Raw genomic sequence first — 18,835 nt, 5'->3', positions numbered from 1 at the left:
ACTTAAACCCAATTGAGCATCTCTGGAGAGACCTGAAAATGGCTGTCCACCAACGTTTACCATCCAACCTGACAGAACTGGAGAGGATCTGCAAGGAGGAATGGCAGAGGATACCCAAATCCAGATGTGAAAAACTTGTTGCATCTTTCCCAAAACGACTCATGGCTGTATTAGATCAAAAGGGTGCTTCTACTAAATACTGAGCAAAGGGTCTGAATACTTATGACCATGTGATATTTCAGTTTTTATTTTTTAATAAATTTGCAAAAATTTCTACATTTCTGTTTTTTTTCTGTCAAGATGGGGTGCTGAGTGTACATTACTGAGAAATAAAATGAACTTTTTTGATTTTTGGAAAATGGCTGCAATGAAACAAAGAGTGAAAAATTTAAAGGGGTCTGAATACTTTCCGTACCCACTGTACATTTGAAACTGTGTATTTAACAAAAAAATCCCAAAGGAGCGGGTAAATGTCCAACTCACCAGTCGGTTTGCTTCTATGTAAGCAGCTAAAGTGTTGACGCGGTAGCAAAGGCCCTGGTCCATAATGTGAACATAGCAGCGGAGCCTTCCTCCATGGTAAGCCTCGCTCATGTCACCACGGTGGTCGTTCCAACAGGAGCGCTCCTGGGCGAGCTGCAGGAGAGGCTCGTCTCGTGATGAGATGAGGAGCTCTGGACAATAAAAACGAGAAAGAAAGAATGAAAGAGAAGAAAGAAGAGTTTGAAACATTCTAAATAGGTTACAATGCTGTGGCTGTTAAATTTTGTTTTCACTCTGCTTGTGATGTGTGCAAACACTCACCGTGGTTTGTAGAGCCATCAGTCTTTCTCTGATTCTGATCATCTACGTCGTCTTTGATTTTTTGACTGTTGGTTGTTTTGGAAAACTGCTTTCGCACCAAATACGGTACCAACTCACCACGGATTGATGAGATGGACCTATGATAAAAGAAGAGGACACACAAAACAAGATTTCAAAACGCTGCTGATGTTATGCTTTCTAAGTCATCATGATCACAGATAAATCAATGATCCTGGTTTAATGTGCTGTCTGTATCTTTATTGTACACAGTAATTGTTGTTGTTCTAATTGACACTTTGGTGAAAAAAGTTTAGCTGTGAGTGAAATACTCAATGTACTCTGTATCATTTCGGTACCATTTGTGCTCAAAATCTGATTCTTTAGCAACAGAGAGGAAAAAGTCAAGATAACAGCAGAAAGTGGCCCCACTTTGAAGAAACAGAAATCCTAAAAAGAATAAATAGATTCATTCATTTAACCACTCCAAGTTCAAGTTCACACACTACTTCATGTCATGTCCACAGTAATGTCTTGATAATCTATTAATTTAAAGGGTAATATGACAGCATAGTCATGTAACTGTATAAACCCATAACACCCATTTAGTCAGTTAGGGCTGAGCATTTATCCAGGGCACAAGAGAAATTGGTGGATATCTATTATTATCATCTTTACAGCAGTGAATGTACCCCGTTTTCAAGTCTCCCTCTGTGTAAACCGGGAGGTAACTTCCCCATCTTAATTTCTTCTTCCTCCTCTTTGCACTGTGCTGCACTACACCCCCCCCCACCCCTTCACTTGCCCTCTATTACTTTCTTTTAAAGGGAGATTAGAATTTCCATCTGAATGACAGGAGAAAAACAACAGTTACTCTGTCCATTTCTCTCTTTGAGAAAGAGAGAGAAAGAGCATGGACGAGAGAAAGAGAAGCTGTTAAAAAAAAGTCCAAGAAACTAGCTGAAGAAAGAAATGAGTCATCTAATGAGAGAGATGATATATGGTGGTGGCAGAGGGTGCATTAGTGATGTAATGACGTAAGATTTATATCTACGTCTCAATGGCAAATTAGTATGTTGAAGTGTACCCCTTGCCTTAACCAAAAATATTCAGCAGTGGAGAAGAGGTGGAGTATAGATGGGGGATTTGTGTTTGTTGGCTTGGCTTTGGATTTATTTATGTGTCAACTAAAACTAGCATGGTGAGGACACACTCCATTTAAAATGGTTAAAATGTAAAACTTGGCAATAACACTTATCCACAACTTAACCTTTAGCCAAGCGCCCACTTTCCAAACGGACCATTTCCAAAAATATGTTCACAATACATATGTTGGCAAAGTCTCATCACCACCCTGTTTTGAGAGGTTTGGCGCCATGCAATTCCTAAACTCGAAAACCTTGTCTGGATTTAATCTGAAGCTTGTCCCGTCCTTATCAAACGTGCTTGATATTTTTGTCAGCAGTCTCTTAATGTGCCACCACAGATCTCCTCTTCAAGTGTGCACTATTTGAAAAAAAACTTTGTCGGAAATGATGAGGTAAGACATTTTCTGACAAAATATCAGGGAAGACCTGCTCAGATCTGATTTTGATAATCGACTGGTTGTGTGTGGCACAATATGTTGTGACAGAAAAATTTATTAAAACACCTTGTGGTGCTTAAATATGTACTGAAATATCAGCTATATCTCATCAGTTGGCTATTTGGGCAGCAGGGAGTAAAGTGCAATGAAGAATCCTTTTTTCAATGTCGCTGCATTGGTGTTCTCTCTTCATACAAGATAATGAGCATGCTGCATTTAGATCGAAAGTACATTTCCGGTTTTGTTGGGAGTTATTCAATGTGTGTTTTCTAGCCTCAAACAGTCAATGGACGAGATTCTCAACTGACTTTTTCTGTGATGACAAGCAGCTTCTCTTCCTCTTATTCTCCTTCTCTGGGAAACATGTCTCCTCTCAAGATCACACTGCCATCTATACTTGGAAATTAACAAGCAGCACTAATGAACTTTGTTATAAAACTTTATTTTCATTCATACTTTGTTAAAATGTTTGTGTATCAAACCACGAGGCCTGTTGTGAACTGAACTGAATCATTAGGTGACTGTATAGTTACACTCCTACATAATACAATTAGGCTATTACTGACACTAATTTTAACTGCAAAATAATTTAATCCGAACTGATATCATACAGATCACGTAGATCCTTTGACATTTCAGTCTAACTATAACATCTAACTATGCATCTACTGCCCAAGCAGCTACAGACGGCTCCCTGTGACACTGCTCCACTTCAGAGGCTAAAGGCATAACAGCCTGCCTCAGTGGCACATAGTAAAACAAATTAACACCTCGCGAGAATATCCTGCTAACAGGACCTTTCAAAGCCCTACACACCATGTAACCATGTTTAACACTTGCTACAGATTAAGCAGCGAATGTGAATGTCTGTTTGACTTTGTGGGTTCATGTCCTAGTGAATGCATGTACTGAAATCCCATGTTGCTCACACTGCAGACATAAACTGCTAATTTTCAAATTTTTTTTAGGAAGGATTCACGGTTAAAATTATCTAATTCATACATATATTCAAAGTCAGATAACAATGAAGAACTCACTTATTTTCAGCGAGAAAGTCCACCACTGCTTTTTTCAGACAGTAGAGGTGAGCGTCCACGAGGCCTGTTTTGATGTGCATCCTGGGATGTCTGCAGGTAAAAAGGGATTAACAGGCAAGACAAGAAAGGAAAATGAAATTTTCTCATACAAATTTGACTTTTTACATATTGATCAGGGCCACTAGGAATAAAAAATGTCTTACATTTTACACACAAACACTCAAAAAATACATGCACATTTTCATCAGAGTATGCATCTGTGGAGTCCTATTGCACTATAGCTTTACCCTGGCTGCTACTTGGAGGACAATTTGCTTTGATTCTTTTCATCACCTGCTGTTTTTATGTTGCTTCACATTTACTGAAACCCCTTCTAATTTACCTCCGCTTTGCACTTAGTACAGGAACATTTGATGGAAACCAGACAGCCATAGGCTTACATAAAAGTCAAAGAATAGTGACATCTGTCTATTGTCCTCCGTCAGCTACCGTAGATGTTGCTCCACAGAGCTGCTGCCATGAGACAGGTTTATGTTGACACATGCACACACTCACCCACCCATGCATTCACTCATTCACACATTTACTCACAGTGGCCTGAGTTTGAACATGTGACATTTACGAAGCGAGAGCCAAAGAAAACCATTTTATCCTCCAGGTTTCAATAAACAAATCCACCCTCACCCACCCTTTCTGACTACCTATCCTCCTCTTCCTCTGCCCTTTCAATCACTACATCATAAAAGCTGCGGGGTGCATTGTTCCTAAAAACCATGCCATGCCAGTGCTTTTACATGTTGTAGCCCATTTACTACAAATCACATATACTTTCCATTACTGCTAATCATTTTTCAAAGCATGCTGCAGTGATTTAGATTTTTAAAGTTGTAAACGCAGACTTGATTTGAAAATCCTGTGTCTAATTACCACACAACAATAACATACCTTTGACAAAATCAAAAGCAGACATGATGTTCACTGTTCACAGTGATGTTCAGATCTGAGCAAGCTGCTTTATAATTTCAAACTGAAATCAGCAGAAATGAATGGCTGCCTGGGGGAAACATGAGATTCTATGTTATGTGCAATCAAGACACTCTGGGAGGTAGCCAAAACTAAAAATTACAAAACAATTGTCCCCACTGCCAGTAGTGTGGGTGTCACCAAAATATTTATGCCAATGAGGAAGTAACACTACAATTGGCTAATACCTTCACATGGTGGAGGGGAAAAAAAATTGATAGCCTTTCTAAAAATGAGCGTGATTGAGTCTTCACTGAAGGCAAGGGTTTGGGCCTGTTGTGGATTCCAGAATTACAGTAATTAGCCCCCCTGTGTATTGAATCAAGAATAGATTTTGAATTGAAAATCGTTTGAATCGAGAATTGATTTTGTATTGAATTGTGACCCCAAGAATTGAAATCGAATTCACATCCCTTATGGTAACGTTTGAGAATAAAATAAATATCTTTACTTTAGTGGTAGCTCCTCTTAACGTTAAACATAGAAATTAGCAATAATAATATATATATATTAAAAAAGCCATGGGATTGAAGGAAAAGTGAATGATAACACACACTAGATTTTTAAATTTGTCTTGCTCTTCCTCTCCTGCGTTTATTTCCTTCCTTTCGCTTTCACCAAAATTTATTTTCTACCGTTTTTCAGCTTTCTCCATTCCCCACTCTCTCTCTCCTTCTCTTCACCAGACTTTTCACTATAACTAGAGTGACTCCAGAGGATTGCTTGGTCACACATATTTTACAACCAGATGCTGAAAGCCATAAATCAAACTGTGTGTGTCCGTCTGTGTTAAGGTATTTTATTCAAAAGCATAAAAACACATGTGCGTGCACACACAGACTCGCTCTGTGGGTGTTGGTCAAATGTATTTATTCGTACAACATTTCCCAGGTGTGTCCCTGTGTGTGTGTATCATGGGCATAAAGTGGAATTTATGGAAACACCCAGCATGTGACATCACTGTTTGCCACCTGCGGGTGGGCAGGAGAGAGAGCCGGGGAGAAATAGAGCAAGAGTACAAGTGTAGGAACAGGTGCCCTTAACAGTCTAGGGCAGCATGGTGAATAACAGGTCTAAGGGATGTGCAGGACTTGAGGCTTGAATTCAGCATAATGCAGCCTCTGTTGAGTAGAAACGTGCCCAACTGGTGATATCAAACTAAGTTCAGCCTGGTGTCTTACCTGTAGTGCAGCAAAGCAAAGTTTATTTCCACACACCTGATTGTGACTGACTGCCCTGTTTGAAGCATTCATTCTGAAGTTAGCAGAGGCACTCTTTATCTCAGGCGAAGCTGGGTGCCTCCCATATAAAACACTGCTGGAAACCCAGCATTAGCAACAGCAACTATTACTGTTAGGTTGTGATGCAGAAAGGTGGAAAAATGCAAAGCAATAGCAAAAATTGTTTAATGTGACACTATGTCACAGCAAGTACTGATGATGTCAAAGTACCAGTGAAAATTGCTCGGTCACATGCGTTAGGACAATGAGGGAGTTTTAAAGTACAGGTGCTGCAACTTCACCCAGTGCAGGAAATATTTTGGGCAAAGTGGAATGTGCCTCAGAGGGTGTGGTGCTTAGACATGATCTCAGACAGTCAAATTACCCATTCAATACTAGAACATAAGAGATGGGCCAAAAAAAAGACCCCATTTTCTCCTAAATACTACGACCTCCATATTGGAGCTGTGTGTTATATGGAGGGCATGAAAACCACAATTGTATCAATGTTTCTAATATATTTCTATTTGGCATTACCCAGGTTATACACCACAATGCCTGATCATAAGGGTTTTTTTAAACCATGAAAGTATTCATACTGACTATGCGGAAGCTTCTGGAAACATTTTTTTCCCATTTTTTTTTTAAGGGCTGCTAGTCCTGATTAAAAAAACTGGCCACATGCTACTTTTTAGTTTACACCTTTTGCAGACTACCCAAACCCAAATCCAACAAACATCTTGCATTTCCCAAACAACAGTAAACATCTTGCTTTTCCTAACAGCAGCATCACGTGATTTCTGGTTGCTGCGAGTGCTGTAGAGCTCGGTGTCGAGGGGAGCAGGAATTTAGTGCCTCTGCAGGCAAGGATGAGTCAACCCTTGGATTAATGACTGACTACTAAAGTATCACTAAAGTCCTCAGTGGGAGAGAGGAGTCACATCTCTCTCTCGCGCGTGCTCTCTCTCTCTCTCTCTCTCACACACACTCACTCACACACAGCATAATGTCTTATTTAGTTACAACTAAAACCCCACAGCGAATGATGACTCAGACACTGCAGATTGACTGTTAATACCCTCATTAGTAAGGTTTCCACTATAGAGCCAACCAGGCTGAAGAGCTTACGACTTATTCAGGGCATTCAACTATTGCCTAATAAAATGTGTGTGATTCCCTTAATACCATGCTTGTCTAATAGATGCTGTCTTTATTGAGCTGAGTAACATATTTGAACCTGTGATAACACAGGTTCAAATATAAGCCTAAAGTGTACATGGTCCTGCTGGTGTAGTATGGTTACTCTTGACTTGCACATTCTGTATGACATAATATCCTATCAAGTATTTATTGTGTAGTCTTAAAAATGTCAGAAAATTGTTAAAATAAAAAGCCCATCACAGTTTCCCAGAGACCAAGGTCAAGTCTTCCATTCATCTATCCATGGTCAACCGCTTATCCTGTGTACAGGGTCACGGGCGGTCAAGTCTTCAAATCAAATTTTTCTCAGAGAAATAAAATCTGTAACCAGAATGTGTTTGCCATTGTTGCTTGATAAATGACGATTAATCGGTCATCAAAATACTTAAAATTAAATCAACTAATTTCAGGGCTTATGTTTATGTTTTGCAGAATCAAAAAAATCTAAAGAAAACGGGAAAAGACTGCTATGTATGCCAGCACTTAGATTTTAGCTTTCAAGCCTACCAAATGATTCAGAGATTCTGACATTATCAAAAAAAAAAATATAAAGAGCAAGCAAATTAATAACTATAAAACAAATAATGCGGACGCACAAAATTACTTGATATATTAGCATATAAATCAAATTACTACCAAATTACAAACAATTACCAACTTATCCCTTTATGGCCTCAAGTCTCTATAGACTTACATTGATGGTACTTTTTTAAATTGATGGTACTTGTTACATTTAGGGACAGTACATAGAGTACTGCATAATTATAGGTTATGCTGTGAACCGGTTTGAAATATACATAATTAGTTTGTAAAATATGTTATTGCCTTAATGTAATCATGCCCTTTTTGTTGCATTGCAATGGAAGATATTTAATATTTGGAAGGTACAGCACATGTGGTATTTGTGTTGATTGGGTGTAAATTTGTGATTTTATACTGACTGTAACTAATGGCACTACCCAGAGTATCTCAATGGTTTTGCTAGAATATTTCTCATAATCTGAACAATTTTGAACTGGCCTATAAATATACAGTCAACCACTCCTCCAGGCCTATGTCCAAGAGACTCTGACAGGTGGAGCTGTAATGTATGAGGGGAAGCTCTGCTGGAGTCTTTTCACACCGTTTAAGCGATTTCCAGGTCAAACAATCTTACATGTGCAAAATGTTTTGAGCTAACACACCTCAACCGCGTGGAAACCGTGGAGAAGTAGAATTGCACAGGGCGGCGGTTGAACAATAATGGAAGGAAGGAAGAAAGAATGGATGAATGGTTGTATGGAGGGATGAACAGAATAAGGGAGAGATCCTGAAAGAATGAAGTAAAGAGGGGAATTTACTCTCCAGGGCTAACAGAAAGAATTTTAACTGACATAAAATAAAAACAACATAATATTTTTACATTTGAGCTGTGGGTTGATGGGCCCTGCGAGGACTGAAGCCCTGTGAATGCTGTGTCAGCACAAAATCAATAAAGTGATGTGGTTAAAAAAAACAACAACTTTGTTTCTTTAAAACTTGAGGCGATCACGTTAGGATCAAACTGGTGAGTACAAATGTTTCATGAATGAGGCAGTGTGCACATGTAAAATACAAATAACAAAGGAAGGCACCTGTGACGTGCCATGACGAAGTGACCTTTGACTGGATGGTGCTGATGTCCCTGGAATTTAATATAACTTATTACCTTAGGCGATAAATAGTGGATGATGTTGAGAGATTTAAATCTGTGATTTGTGTGGTTGTGTGATGTGTGTGTATACATGATCAGACGTGATTTAAACATTACAAGTCTTTCAATGTAAGCTATAAATGTTTAGCTGTGGGCTCGTGTTTCCATAACACTGTGACAATGTGTGAGTGTTTTCTCTCCATCAATGTCCGCCTTGTGGTTGTGTTATATGTTTCTGTGTGTGTGTGTGTGTGTGTGCGTGTGTGTGTGTGTGTGTGTGTGTGTGTGTGTGTGTGTAAAATATAAAATGTGTGTATATATATATATCTGTGTGTGTGGCTAAAGATTTCCCTGCGCAGGGAAGCATGCATGCAGCTGCTCTGGCCCCCTCTTATTGGCCAGAATTTACAGTGGCTTTGGCTCCATGAAGTATTTACGAGCTCCCAAAACACCCGCTCTTACACATATGTGCATTTTAGAACTGAGAAACAAAAACCTACCTAGAGTACTCTTCCTGTAAGAAAAATCCCCCACACCCGCCACAGAACTTTTAACCTAAAACACACCGACTGATTAGAAACCAACACATCTGCAGCCTAACCAGAAACTACAGATGTACAGAACATATTTACCATCAGTGAAATCCCAAACACTGATCTCCACTGACCTTGAGATATAAATATTCTTCTGGAAACATAGTGCCCAGGTTTAATAACTTGCCAGTTTCGGCATGTCACAAAGGAGAATCATGTTAGAAGATACTGACTGATTAGATTATTTTTATTTTTTTTCAACATGCATTAGAATTTTTCTGCATGTTGTCCTCAAATACTTTCTTCCCAGCAACATTTAGCCATGAGTACATCATGAAGTTGCACTATGGGTAAACAGACCTAGTTGTGTTTTCACTGGAACTACTTTCAACTGAAAAAAACCACAGTCTCTATGTTAACTCTTCACAGCAAGGTCTGCTGATTATCAAGAGTAAAAGAAGCACTGTCTCTGAAAACAGATGCTGGTGTTGCCGATGCCATCGTCCATCGGTCATGGCTGACAGACATCACAAATTTGAGCAGACATCGTGATTGTAAAACCCCCGCCCCCCCAGCAAAAGAAAATCTCAAATTTTCACATTATACCACCCTTTGAAAGCAGGTTTTAATGACCACGAACATTCTTATTGTTTTTAAGTATGCTTTGCACCTGCCTCCCCACATTCTGACACACACACACACACACACTTCAGGTAAACACCCTGTCTTGCCCCGCCTGCTCCATTTTCTCCATCAGCAGTATGTTTTATAAAGTTGCCTAAAAGACTGAGAACTCTTTTTTCCGTATATTTCCACCCGTGATCCGTTATCATGGCAGCAGGTGAGCCGCAAGTCGGCTTATTAATGATGTAGCCTATCAAACAACGGAAACCAACATCTGCACCCTGTGTGTTCACTGTTGCTTTACCTGGTCCATGCGTAAAATATCCACTGTGACTTGTAACGTAAGTTAATAATCTACCATTTTTTTTTTACTGAGTGAAGTCTGTGCGAGAACACATGCACATATGATGACTGCTGCACCCCTGCGCATGTGCCCGCGCCCCCCATGACATCGTCCCAATCCCAGACTTCTTAAATGACTTACTTCTTCATGATAGACCTTCTAACTGATAGTCCGTCCTCCAGGTCTGCCTCATTGGCCATGAACAGCAGCCTCTTTCCCGAGTGATCCACTCCCACAAAGTCTCTCTGCTCAGCTGGGAAAAAATGCACAATATTTAATGTTAACACAAACTAATAGAGGTCAGCAACAAGTCACACATTTAACAATTTTCTATAACACTTTCTCTTAAATTCATGAGGTTTCCTTTTGTTGGGGAGTAGGCAATGGCATAACACAATAACAAGCATGAATAAAAATGATATATGAAGACCAATCACACGTCACAATTATGTCATGCATGTCATATATACACAGTAGTCTATACAAATCAATCTCATCTCCTGTGATGAATTTTTTTTTTTTGTTACCCGTCTTTTTCTTGCCCTTCTGGCCAGGGACCGTCTCCGTGAATTCATGGGCTTTGCTCATTAGCATGGCCATTGTTGCGTTGTGGGCTCTGAAAAGATCAACCACCTCGTGAAGTGCCACGTCGGTTATCAGGTCACAACTCACCACCAGGATGTCTGTCTGAAGAGGGAGGTTGGTAAAAGAAAAGAGAGCGTAAAGTAAGTATCATATCCACACCAGCCTATTCATTTCACTGTTTAATAGTAAGATATTATTAAACTACCAGAGCATACTGGGTCTGCTGTGTTGGACTACTTGCTTCACCAAGTAAAGACATTTCTGGCTTTTAAAATATGTTTCTGGATTGTACTCTATTTTGGAAGAAAATCTTCCCACCTGTTGTGATTTTAAAGACATTTCCAACGTGACCCGCAAAAGCCCACAAAAACACAGAAAAGCATGAAATATAGTTTAAAGGACGAGTTATGTTTATAAAGTGAGGTTTGCTCACTCATAACAGTCATACCAGCATGCATGTAGACTATACACAAATATATATGGCGACAATGCTCCACATAAACACCTCAGGACATGAGAGCTTGGATTGTGTTATTGACAGAATTCACAACAGAAATTGGCTCACTGAGCAAGATTTTGGGACAGACATATGGAGAGAGAGCGACAGAGAGAGAGAATAAATGAATAACTGTTCATGGTCAACATCGAGCTTTTCTAAGTTTAGTATTGCTTGTACATAAGCCGTATATGTTTGAACTGTGCCCTGAATTACACATATGATGTTTGTCAATTTATTACAAAAGGTTTGAAGAGGAGTTATTATAAGACTAAACACTAAATGGCATTTCTGCTGCAACAAATACTCAGGCCACTGTTACAATGTAAAAGTAGCATTAGCAGCTATCCTATGTAGGAATCCATCTGTATGCTGTTATTAAGTACATTCGTGGTAGACCTGGGTGGTATGACCTAAAAAATGCAATTATTTACATTGTTTATATACTGTATTCAAAGTCCAGTTCAACCCTTTTGCACTAGTTTTCATTTACCATTTATTGTTTTAAAGACAATTTAAGTGCTTGACAGATGCCATATCTGATGTGTTTACCTTTCAGCATGTGCGAGTGATCATCTCTCTGAAAAAATATGTGGGAAAATAAATCAAGGCCACCTCTAAACCTTGCAAGTATCCAAAATATTTTTGTGTCCAGGCCAGGATAATTTTTCTATCATTCTCCTGGCAGAGTCTGACACAATATCACATAAATAACTTCCTATCTTCTTCTTTTACCCAGAACAACAAGCTAGGCTTGCTGGCTTTGAGCACCTTCCTATAACCCGATCCAAAAGCAGCACTGCTCTAACACGATGACACAAACAAAAAAAGGATCATGGTGCTTGATTTCCAAAACTCAAATGACAAAATACCCTCTTGTTTCAAACAAACAGACAGAGAAAGAATATTTCACCCCCCAGAGATTATTTCCATCAAAAACTAAAACTTAAACTATTTTCAGCATTCCAGCTATATAATAATGTGTAAACAAATGTAGGTTTTAAACTGAATATCAAAACACAGCTTCTGAATTCCTTAGACATGTTACTTACTCTGCCACCACTACGGGAAAAACAAACCCTACATCAGTCATTTTAACTTGCCTCCATGGATGTTACATGTCTGCAAGTGTGTATGAGTGTTTACATGTGGGTGCCCTCGTATTTGTGAGTCTGTGTGCAGTATCCATCTGTCTGTCCAGTGATGAAGTCTTTCAGCATAAGAACTAATCCCACCACTGGCACCAGCTGCCCTTAATGACAGAGACGTCTTTACTCTGCCTGTAAAAGTAAGAGTGTTTTTCTGGGGGGGGAGGGGGATAATAAGGAATAAAAAGACTTAACAGCCATAACTTTCATAACTGAAGAAAGAAAAAGAAAGGCATAAAGAGGTAGGCTATTTTAAAAAAGCAAAGGTGGATAGAAGGATGCTGGAGTCGACAACCGCCTATGATCAACAAAATACTGCCAAAACTTCAGAAAATGAAAAAATCCTTAACTGCAGCACTACACTACATTTTTGTCTGCCTTTTCCATTTTTAACTGTCGTCAGTTTTTTGCAATATACAGTTGATTTGAAATGCTTAAAAATTAGGATTGTGTGTTGGGGAAACTACAATGGATTAAAGAATTTACTTGATTTTGTAAGCACTGAGCACTGTGGTTGAATGTTGAAGAGCTGAATTGAGTTCTGTGTGGAGAGGGGTGGCATCAGTGGGGTCAAGGGTCGTGTAGTTGACCTAGGGGTAACTCACAGCATAACCTGGTCTGGACTTGGCGACAGGAAGCTGCCACACTGGAGGTGTCTGCGGGAGATCTACTGACACTGAGACTCCAGAGACCTTTTTAACTCTCTTCTCCCTCCATCATGTCACACAGACAAGCTTGCACACATGTTCAGAAACAGAGCGCATATGTATGCATACACGTACGCACGCACGCACGCACGCACGCACTAATTCACACAAATGGGCTTCCACAATCCCCCACACACAGACACACACACTCTCAGGCGACAACAGAGTGGAGTCAGCTGGAGAGACAGAGACACTTTGGCCTTTCAAGAGCCAGGATCTCTGGACAGGTCAGGACCACACACACTGATGCACACAAGCACACAGACACACACTTGTCCCAGTCGTGGCTGACATCAATCCAAAACTACTGCTTACACAATCCTAACCCACTTTAACAACACTTGGAGACTTTGTATGTATGGTGATTGTAGCCTTTTTGTTTTTGTGCTTGGCCGATGCCTTTTTATTCAAATAATAATATCTGCGTGGTTGTTGTCTCTCATTTGTCACTAAGGATTTTTTAAGTGTGCAAGAACTGTCTGTCACCTACATATTTTTCATCACTTAAACTAAAATTGAAAACTTCTTAAATTAAAGCTCTATAAAGAAATATGTTATAAGAAATCAAATGACTAGTACTATTAGTACACGTCTGCAGCTTTATGCAACTTTTATTTGTTTTCTTCACATTTTATTTATTAATTTCTATATATGGCTATAGGGCTGGACGATATGGCCAAAAATGTCATCAAAAACTTGTGTGATATCAATAATTATCACAATAAATATCAAATCATTATTTCTTTCAAGTTTCTTTCAAGGTTGATTTTTGATGAAGTTAAAGCAGAAGAACTGTGGTTTTAAACTATTCGTTATGGTCAGAACATAAACACTTGCCAAACAGTGGATCACTTAACAAACCTGAGGTAAAACATTCAAAACAGTTATGATAACAATCAAGTAAAACCTTTTTTCAGTCTCTTTTTCTCAATAAATATGTAATTAGAAAAAACTATTGCCAATTCATTCATCATTCAAATTAATTAAAACAAACATTTATTAAACATTTGTTATATTGTCACGATAATTATCATTAGTGTTTTATTTTCCAGCCCTCCATGTCTATACAGATGAGCAACATCAACTCTAACCTGTCCCTTTATATAAAACAGTGGCAAACTGCTCACTATTTATGAGCTCTAAACAAAATGAACTGCTTAGCCTATAATTGAAGAGTCAGAACAATTCAGAAAACTCTAAATTCTCTGTTGGTACTGTGTATGAGAGTTAAAGTGTCTCTCTAGGGTGTACTCATGGATGAATTATGATAACTGAATGCCATGTTCCAAGATGGCACCCATTCATTCCAACAAGTCCATACAATCTTCTCAAGTTTCTTCATTTTTCATGTCCTTTTACCACCAATCCACCACATTCTGATTCTTTGTAATTATGACTACCTCTTGTTTCATAATCCTTTCCCTTTTTAGCCTGCATACAATCATTCTGACAGGTGATTAAGCTTGAATAATAGTACAAATGTCAAAGAGGCTTTAAGCATACAAAGCAAAAAGTGCATGTAAAGTTCTTCTTTCACTAGTTTGACTTATTGTGAAAGACCTAAGTAATAATCAGGCATATCCCTCCACTTTTGTGAAACTTCAATGTTTAAAGAGTGAACAAAATAAAATATGCGGCTTGTAATCTCTCTATTCAATAATCAAGAGGAATGACCTACTCTCCTTACCCGGAGTGTACAATGATTTCTGTAAGTATTTTGTTTGATAGGTTACACCAAATCCCTTCATGGGAGGATGTTTGTGTAAAGAGATGAGTGAGTGTGTGTCTCCATACTGTACTCATACATCAGTTTGACAGTTTGAGTGATTTCTGTGCTGGGATTTGGCAGACCATGGTTACGGTTCTTCACTCATCACCCTCCAGTGTGTGAGTGTGTGTAACTCAATGCCTCTAATCTAGCTGGCTGCTCAAAGGATTAGGGACTCAACTATTCTCAATGGGAGCATGTTGGAGCGGGTCTTGTTAGAATGTGTGTGTGGTTATACTATGCATCTATTAAAAACTTAGAATCTGTACAGACCAATTCAAAAGCCAGAGGAAAAAACATTAAACTCACTTGTCACAACAAAGTCAGCATTTTAAATCTGATAAATCTGTTTTCAAAAGCAAAGCCGACTGATTTTGCTGTGAAGAATGTAATGAGCTGCAGCGGAGGACACTTATGTCTTCAAATGTACGTTTGATGTGGTACGCTCTAAATAGAGACTGTATCTGGAAGCACATATCAGAGGTTTTTTAAGTGAGACTGATTTAGGATTTTTTTTGGAATCACGATAGAATTTAAAATTGATCTTGATTGAATGATCTGTAAATGACCAAACCGAAATAAATGAAAATGAAATGAAATCTTAGAGCCAAATTTGATTCCTGGTTCAAAACATTTGGTACTCGTTTTAGCTGCTTAAGTTTTATATGACAAAATATTCATCCGAGGACTAATGGTAATGTCACTGCAGAAAAATGCACCACATGTTCACCCACATGCTATTCTTTGCTTTCTTTGTCAATGTTCTACTGAGATTTGACCTTGATCAACATTATTTAGCTTACCTGCCAGTTAGGGTTCATATTGCAGTAAAGTAAAGCTTCAGCGCATATTGTGCTGCACAAAGTTAAGAATCTGAAAATACCCCTAAAAGCTTGCATATTGAGTCAAGTCAAGCTAATTCCTCAGGAGATTATTAAATAGAAAAAGGATCCAAAAGCTTGACTTCATTGGCAGGTTGGATTAATTTTTCCTTCTCCACAACATCACAGTTGTGTTAACTTGTGATTTCTGTCTTACCTCAACTTGGTGTATTTCACATACACAATTTTTTATAGTATTGGTGAATTAATTCAGAATCATAGAAGATAACAGTTGTGATTTTTAAGTAAATACATATTTCCCCCACCCCTAGAAATTGTAGAGGTGTAAAACAGGACGCATTAATTATAAATAAAGTACAAATCTCTATAAACTCAACAATTCTAAGCCCACCCAATCATTGACAATCAAACAATAAACAAGAGCAATTGCTTTAGAAATCCATCAACAGTTCTAAACTATACAAGACCTCAAAAAACATGCCTTCATGGTCACAGGAGGTCAGTCAGAACCATGGCATATACAGAGAGACAACATATACCCCACATATCCAAACACAAATGTTGCACAGATGTGCATGACTACATGATGAGAATAAATGGTGCACCCGGTAAACTGGCAGCACAGGGAGTTTGAGTCTTAACCATGACCTCATCTGTTTAGAGAGAATCAGATGGTGGGGTGGGGGTGGTTGGAGGGATCAGCAGGCAGGATACAGAGGGGGTCTGGAAATTGCGGTTGGGGGTCATGGACATGTGTGCCTGCGTTTGTGTGTATTTTAAAAAGGTGAAATGAGGCACCTCTGCAACCTTGACCATTGAGGGGAGGGAAAGACACGGATCAGTGGTCACCCGGCCGTACACACAACGCCCACCTACACCTCCTCCTCAATGATTTTTCTACTCTCAACCTGTCTACCATTTCTTTTTAAAGAATTGGCATTACACAAGAAAACAATCCCTCTCATCATGAAACTCTGACTTACAGAACTGGTATCGGTGAGTGTATAGTGCATTACTGGGCTCTCCCCTTCCACCGCATAATAAAGCAAAACTCAGTTGTTGAAGCTGTCATTATAAACAACTGAACCATGTTATCTTGCTCACACTAAGGCCCCATCCACACTATTGCATTTTCGTTTTAAAACGGGGCCCTTTGCTACATTTGCATCTGTCCAGACTAAAACGGCGAAAACGAAGACGTAAAATGGAGAAGTTTGAAAACACTGCTGGCCCCTGTTTTTCATTTAAAAACTCCGGGTAGCGTTTTAGTGTGGACAGGCGAAAACGGAGGACTTAAGAAAAGATGGGTCTCATAAGTCATGCAAAGCTGAAACACGATGCTACTGACAGACTTTTTTGTATTTTTATTAAAATATTTTGTAATATTTTGTGCAAATAACACTTATAGATTACACTACGTATTTAGCCTACTTTGCTACGACTCCCAGTCTGTTTTCCGACGCCGCAAAATAAAATCTGGTGTGGTTCTTCATCTGTAGTACTTTATTCTTTCAGTAAAAACTTTCTGTACGAAATAGACCATATTCTTCATGTTTACACCGGCACACACTCTGGAGCAACTAGGGATTAAGTGTCTTGCTCAGGGACACACTGGTGCATGGGTCACAGTGACGAGTTGAACCCGGTTCTCTCACACCAAAGGCATGCGTCTTACCCCTGCACCATCACCATCCCACTTTTGTAATATAGACAGAGATCAACTCTGATACGCAGCTAAAACACAGGTGTGGACTAAGATCATATTCATTTTAAAACTCAGTTTTTAAACACAAAAACGGAGTAGCGTAAATGGGGTCTAAGGTTGTAATGAGTCAAAGCTAAAAGAGCGCTTTCATTGAACATGCTCATGTTTTTGGCGAGCGGTGAACTCAACTTATCTAATCTAATAAATCTTAACTAATACCTGAGCGTCGAGTTAACGACACACCCATGCAAATGTTTTGGGTCACAGATGTTGGTGTAGCACCGCTACGACAGTATGGCTAGTGCAACTAGTACCAGGTCTGAAAAAACAAGTCCAAACGTCCAAAAAGTTGAAGCAACTGACCAGTCTCTGCGAGTGACAATAGGAACAAAGGGCAAGACCATTAACAAAGGGTAAGACTACGGGCCAACAGAGTTGCTCCACCCAAGTCAAACAAAGAAAAAGGAAGAAATTAATCTGAATATGTCAATTTTTTTGTTTCAAAATTCTATTCAAAATTGTGAATGAGAACTAGGTCATTTTAATCTGTGTGACACTGGTTGAAAGTAACAAAGCTTACATTACGATGGAAAGCAAATTCACAACAAAACCTAAACTAACACAACACATACACAAAAATGCACACACCTTGATCTTCTGCTGGATGTGTCTGAGAGCGTCTGCGGTGCCCATGTCTCCATCTTCCTGGATACAAACCACGTCCAGTTTCATCTTGATGTCCAACTTCATTTTAGGGTCTGTGCTCATCATCTTCTGGACCTCTTTGGTGGTGATCACGATCACTTCTACAAACACAGTTCACAATCAGTATTAGACATCATATACAGTAGATAGCTGCTAAAATGGTGGGTTTTTTTCTTTGTAGTTTCTTTAAAGTTAATATGACCCCTCTTCTGCAAATAAGCTATGCATCATTTCTTCAAAAATAATTTCCCCAATGAAATCCACAAAAAATGTGCACATTGTTGCAATACAACAAACCATGTAGCCCACTAAAGCCTTATATACACTACATGTTGTTCCTAATACAAAGACACATTTTTATGATAGTATCGACATTTCTCAAAAAGTCCTCTTGACCTGTACTTTCACTGGATAAACAAAACGTAAAAATAACAGTCTTACTCTCTGATCCTTTCATGAATGAGAGAGGTCATCAGGACCTATTAGGTGAACCTAAATTTGTATTCTTGCTCACACGGAGCTAATAACATTTTCTGCAAAGAACAATGCCAAAGATTCACAAGAAAAAGTCCACACAAGAAGTCTATTTGACTATCATACTACATAAACTTTAAATGAGGCTAAGACCACTGCACCCCTTTTTATAAAGTTTGTAATAACATTACTAGACCAGTTTATGGATCTAGAACATTGCAGAGTCCGTCTGCTTAATTAGCCTTGTCTGCATAAAATGTTTTCTACCGGGCATTTGTTCACTCTAGCTCTGTCAGCCTAGTAAAACCAAATTGCAGGGCTTTGGCTAGCTGGCTGAACACAATAAACTTCTGGCCACACAGGATGA

The 18,835-nt window shown here is 39.0% G+C and overlaps 1 protein-coding gene across 1 annotated transcript in view; it reads right to left on the bottom strand.

Annotated features, from left to right (window-relative positions):
- The window catches only part of eif2b3 (eukaryotic translation initiation factor 2B, subunit 3 gamma), a gene marked incomplete at its 5' end in the record, with an annotated part of 30,187 nt that extends 12,085 nt beyond the window's left edge, over positions 1 to 18,102 (bottom strand). The window contains 6 exons of the mRNA XM_046051995.1: positions 484 to 674; positions 805 to 941; positions 3,424 to 3,513; positions 10,180 to 10,291; positions 10,566 to 10,725; positions 17,938 to 18,102. Coding sequence (XP_045907951.1) covers positions 484 to 674; positions 805 to 941; positions 3,424 to 3,513; positions 10,180 to 10,291; positions 10,566 to 10,725; positions 17,938 to 18,102 — 855 coding nt within the window. The remainder of the gene's footprint in view (positions 1 to 483; positions 675 to 804; positions 942 to 3,423; positions 3,514 to 10,179; positions 10,292 to 10,565; positions 10,726 to 17,937) is intronic.
- Positions 18,103 to 18,835: the final 733 nt, after the last annotated feature.

This window comes from Micropterus dolomieu, linkage group LG06 (assembly GCF_021292245.1).
Source record: "Micropterus dolomieu isolate WLL.071019.BEF.003 ecotype Adirondacks linkage group LG06, ASM2129224v1, whole genome shotgun sequence".
In the NCBI taxonomy this organism is placed as follows: domain Eukaryota; kingdom Metazoa; phylum Chordata; class Actinopteri; order Centrarchiformes; family Centrarchidae; genus Micropterus; species Micropterus dolomieu.
This window is presented reverse-complemented; position numbering and strand designations above follow the sequence as displayed.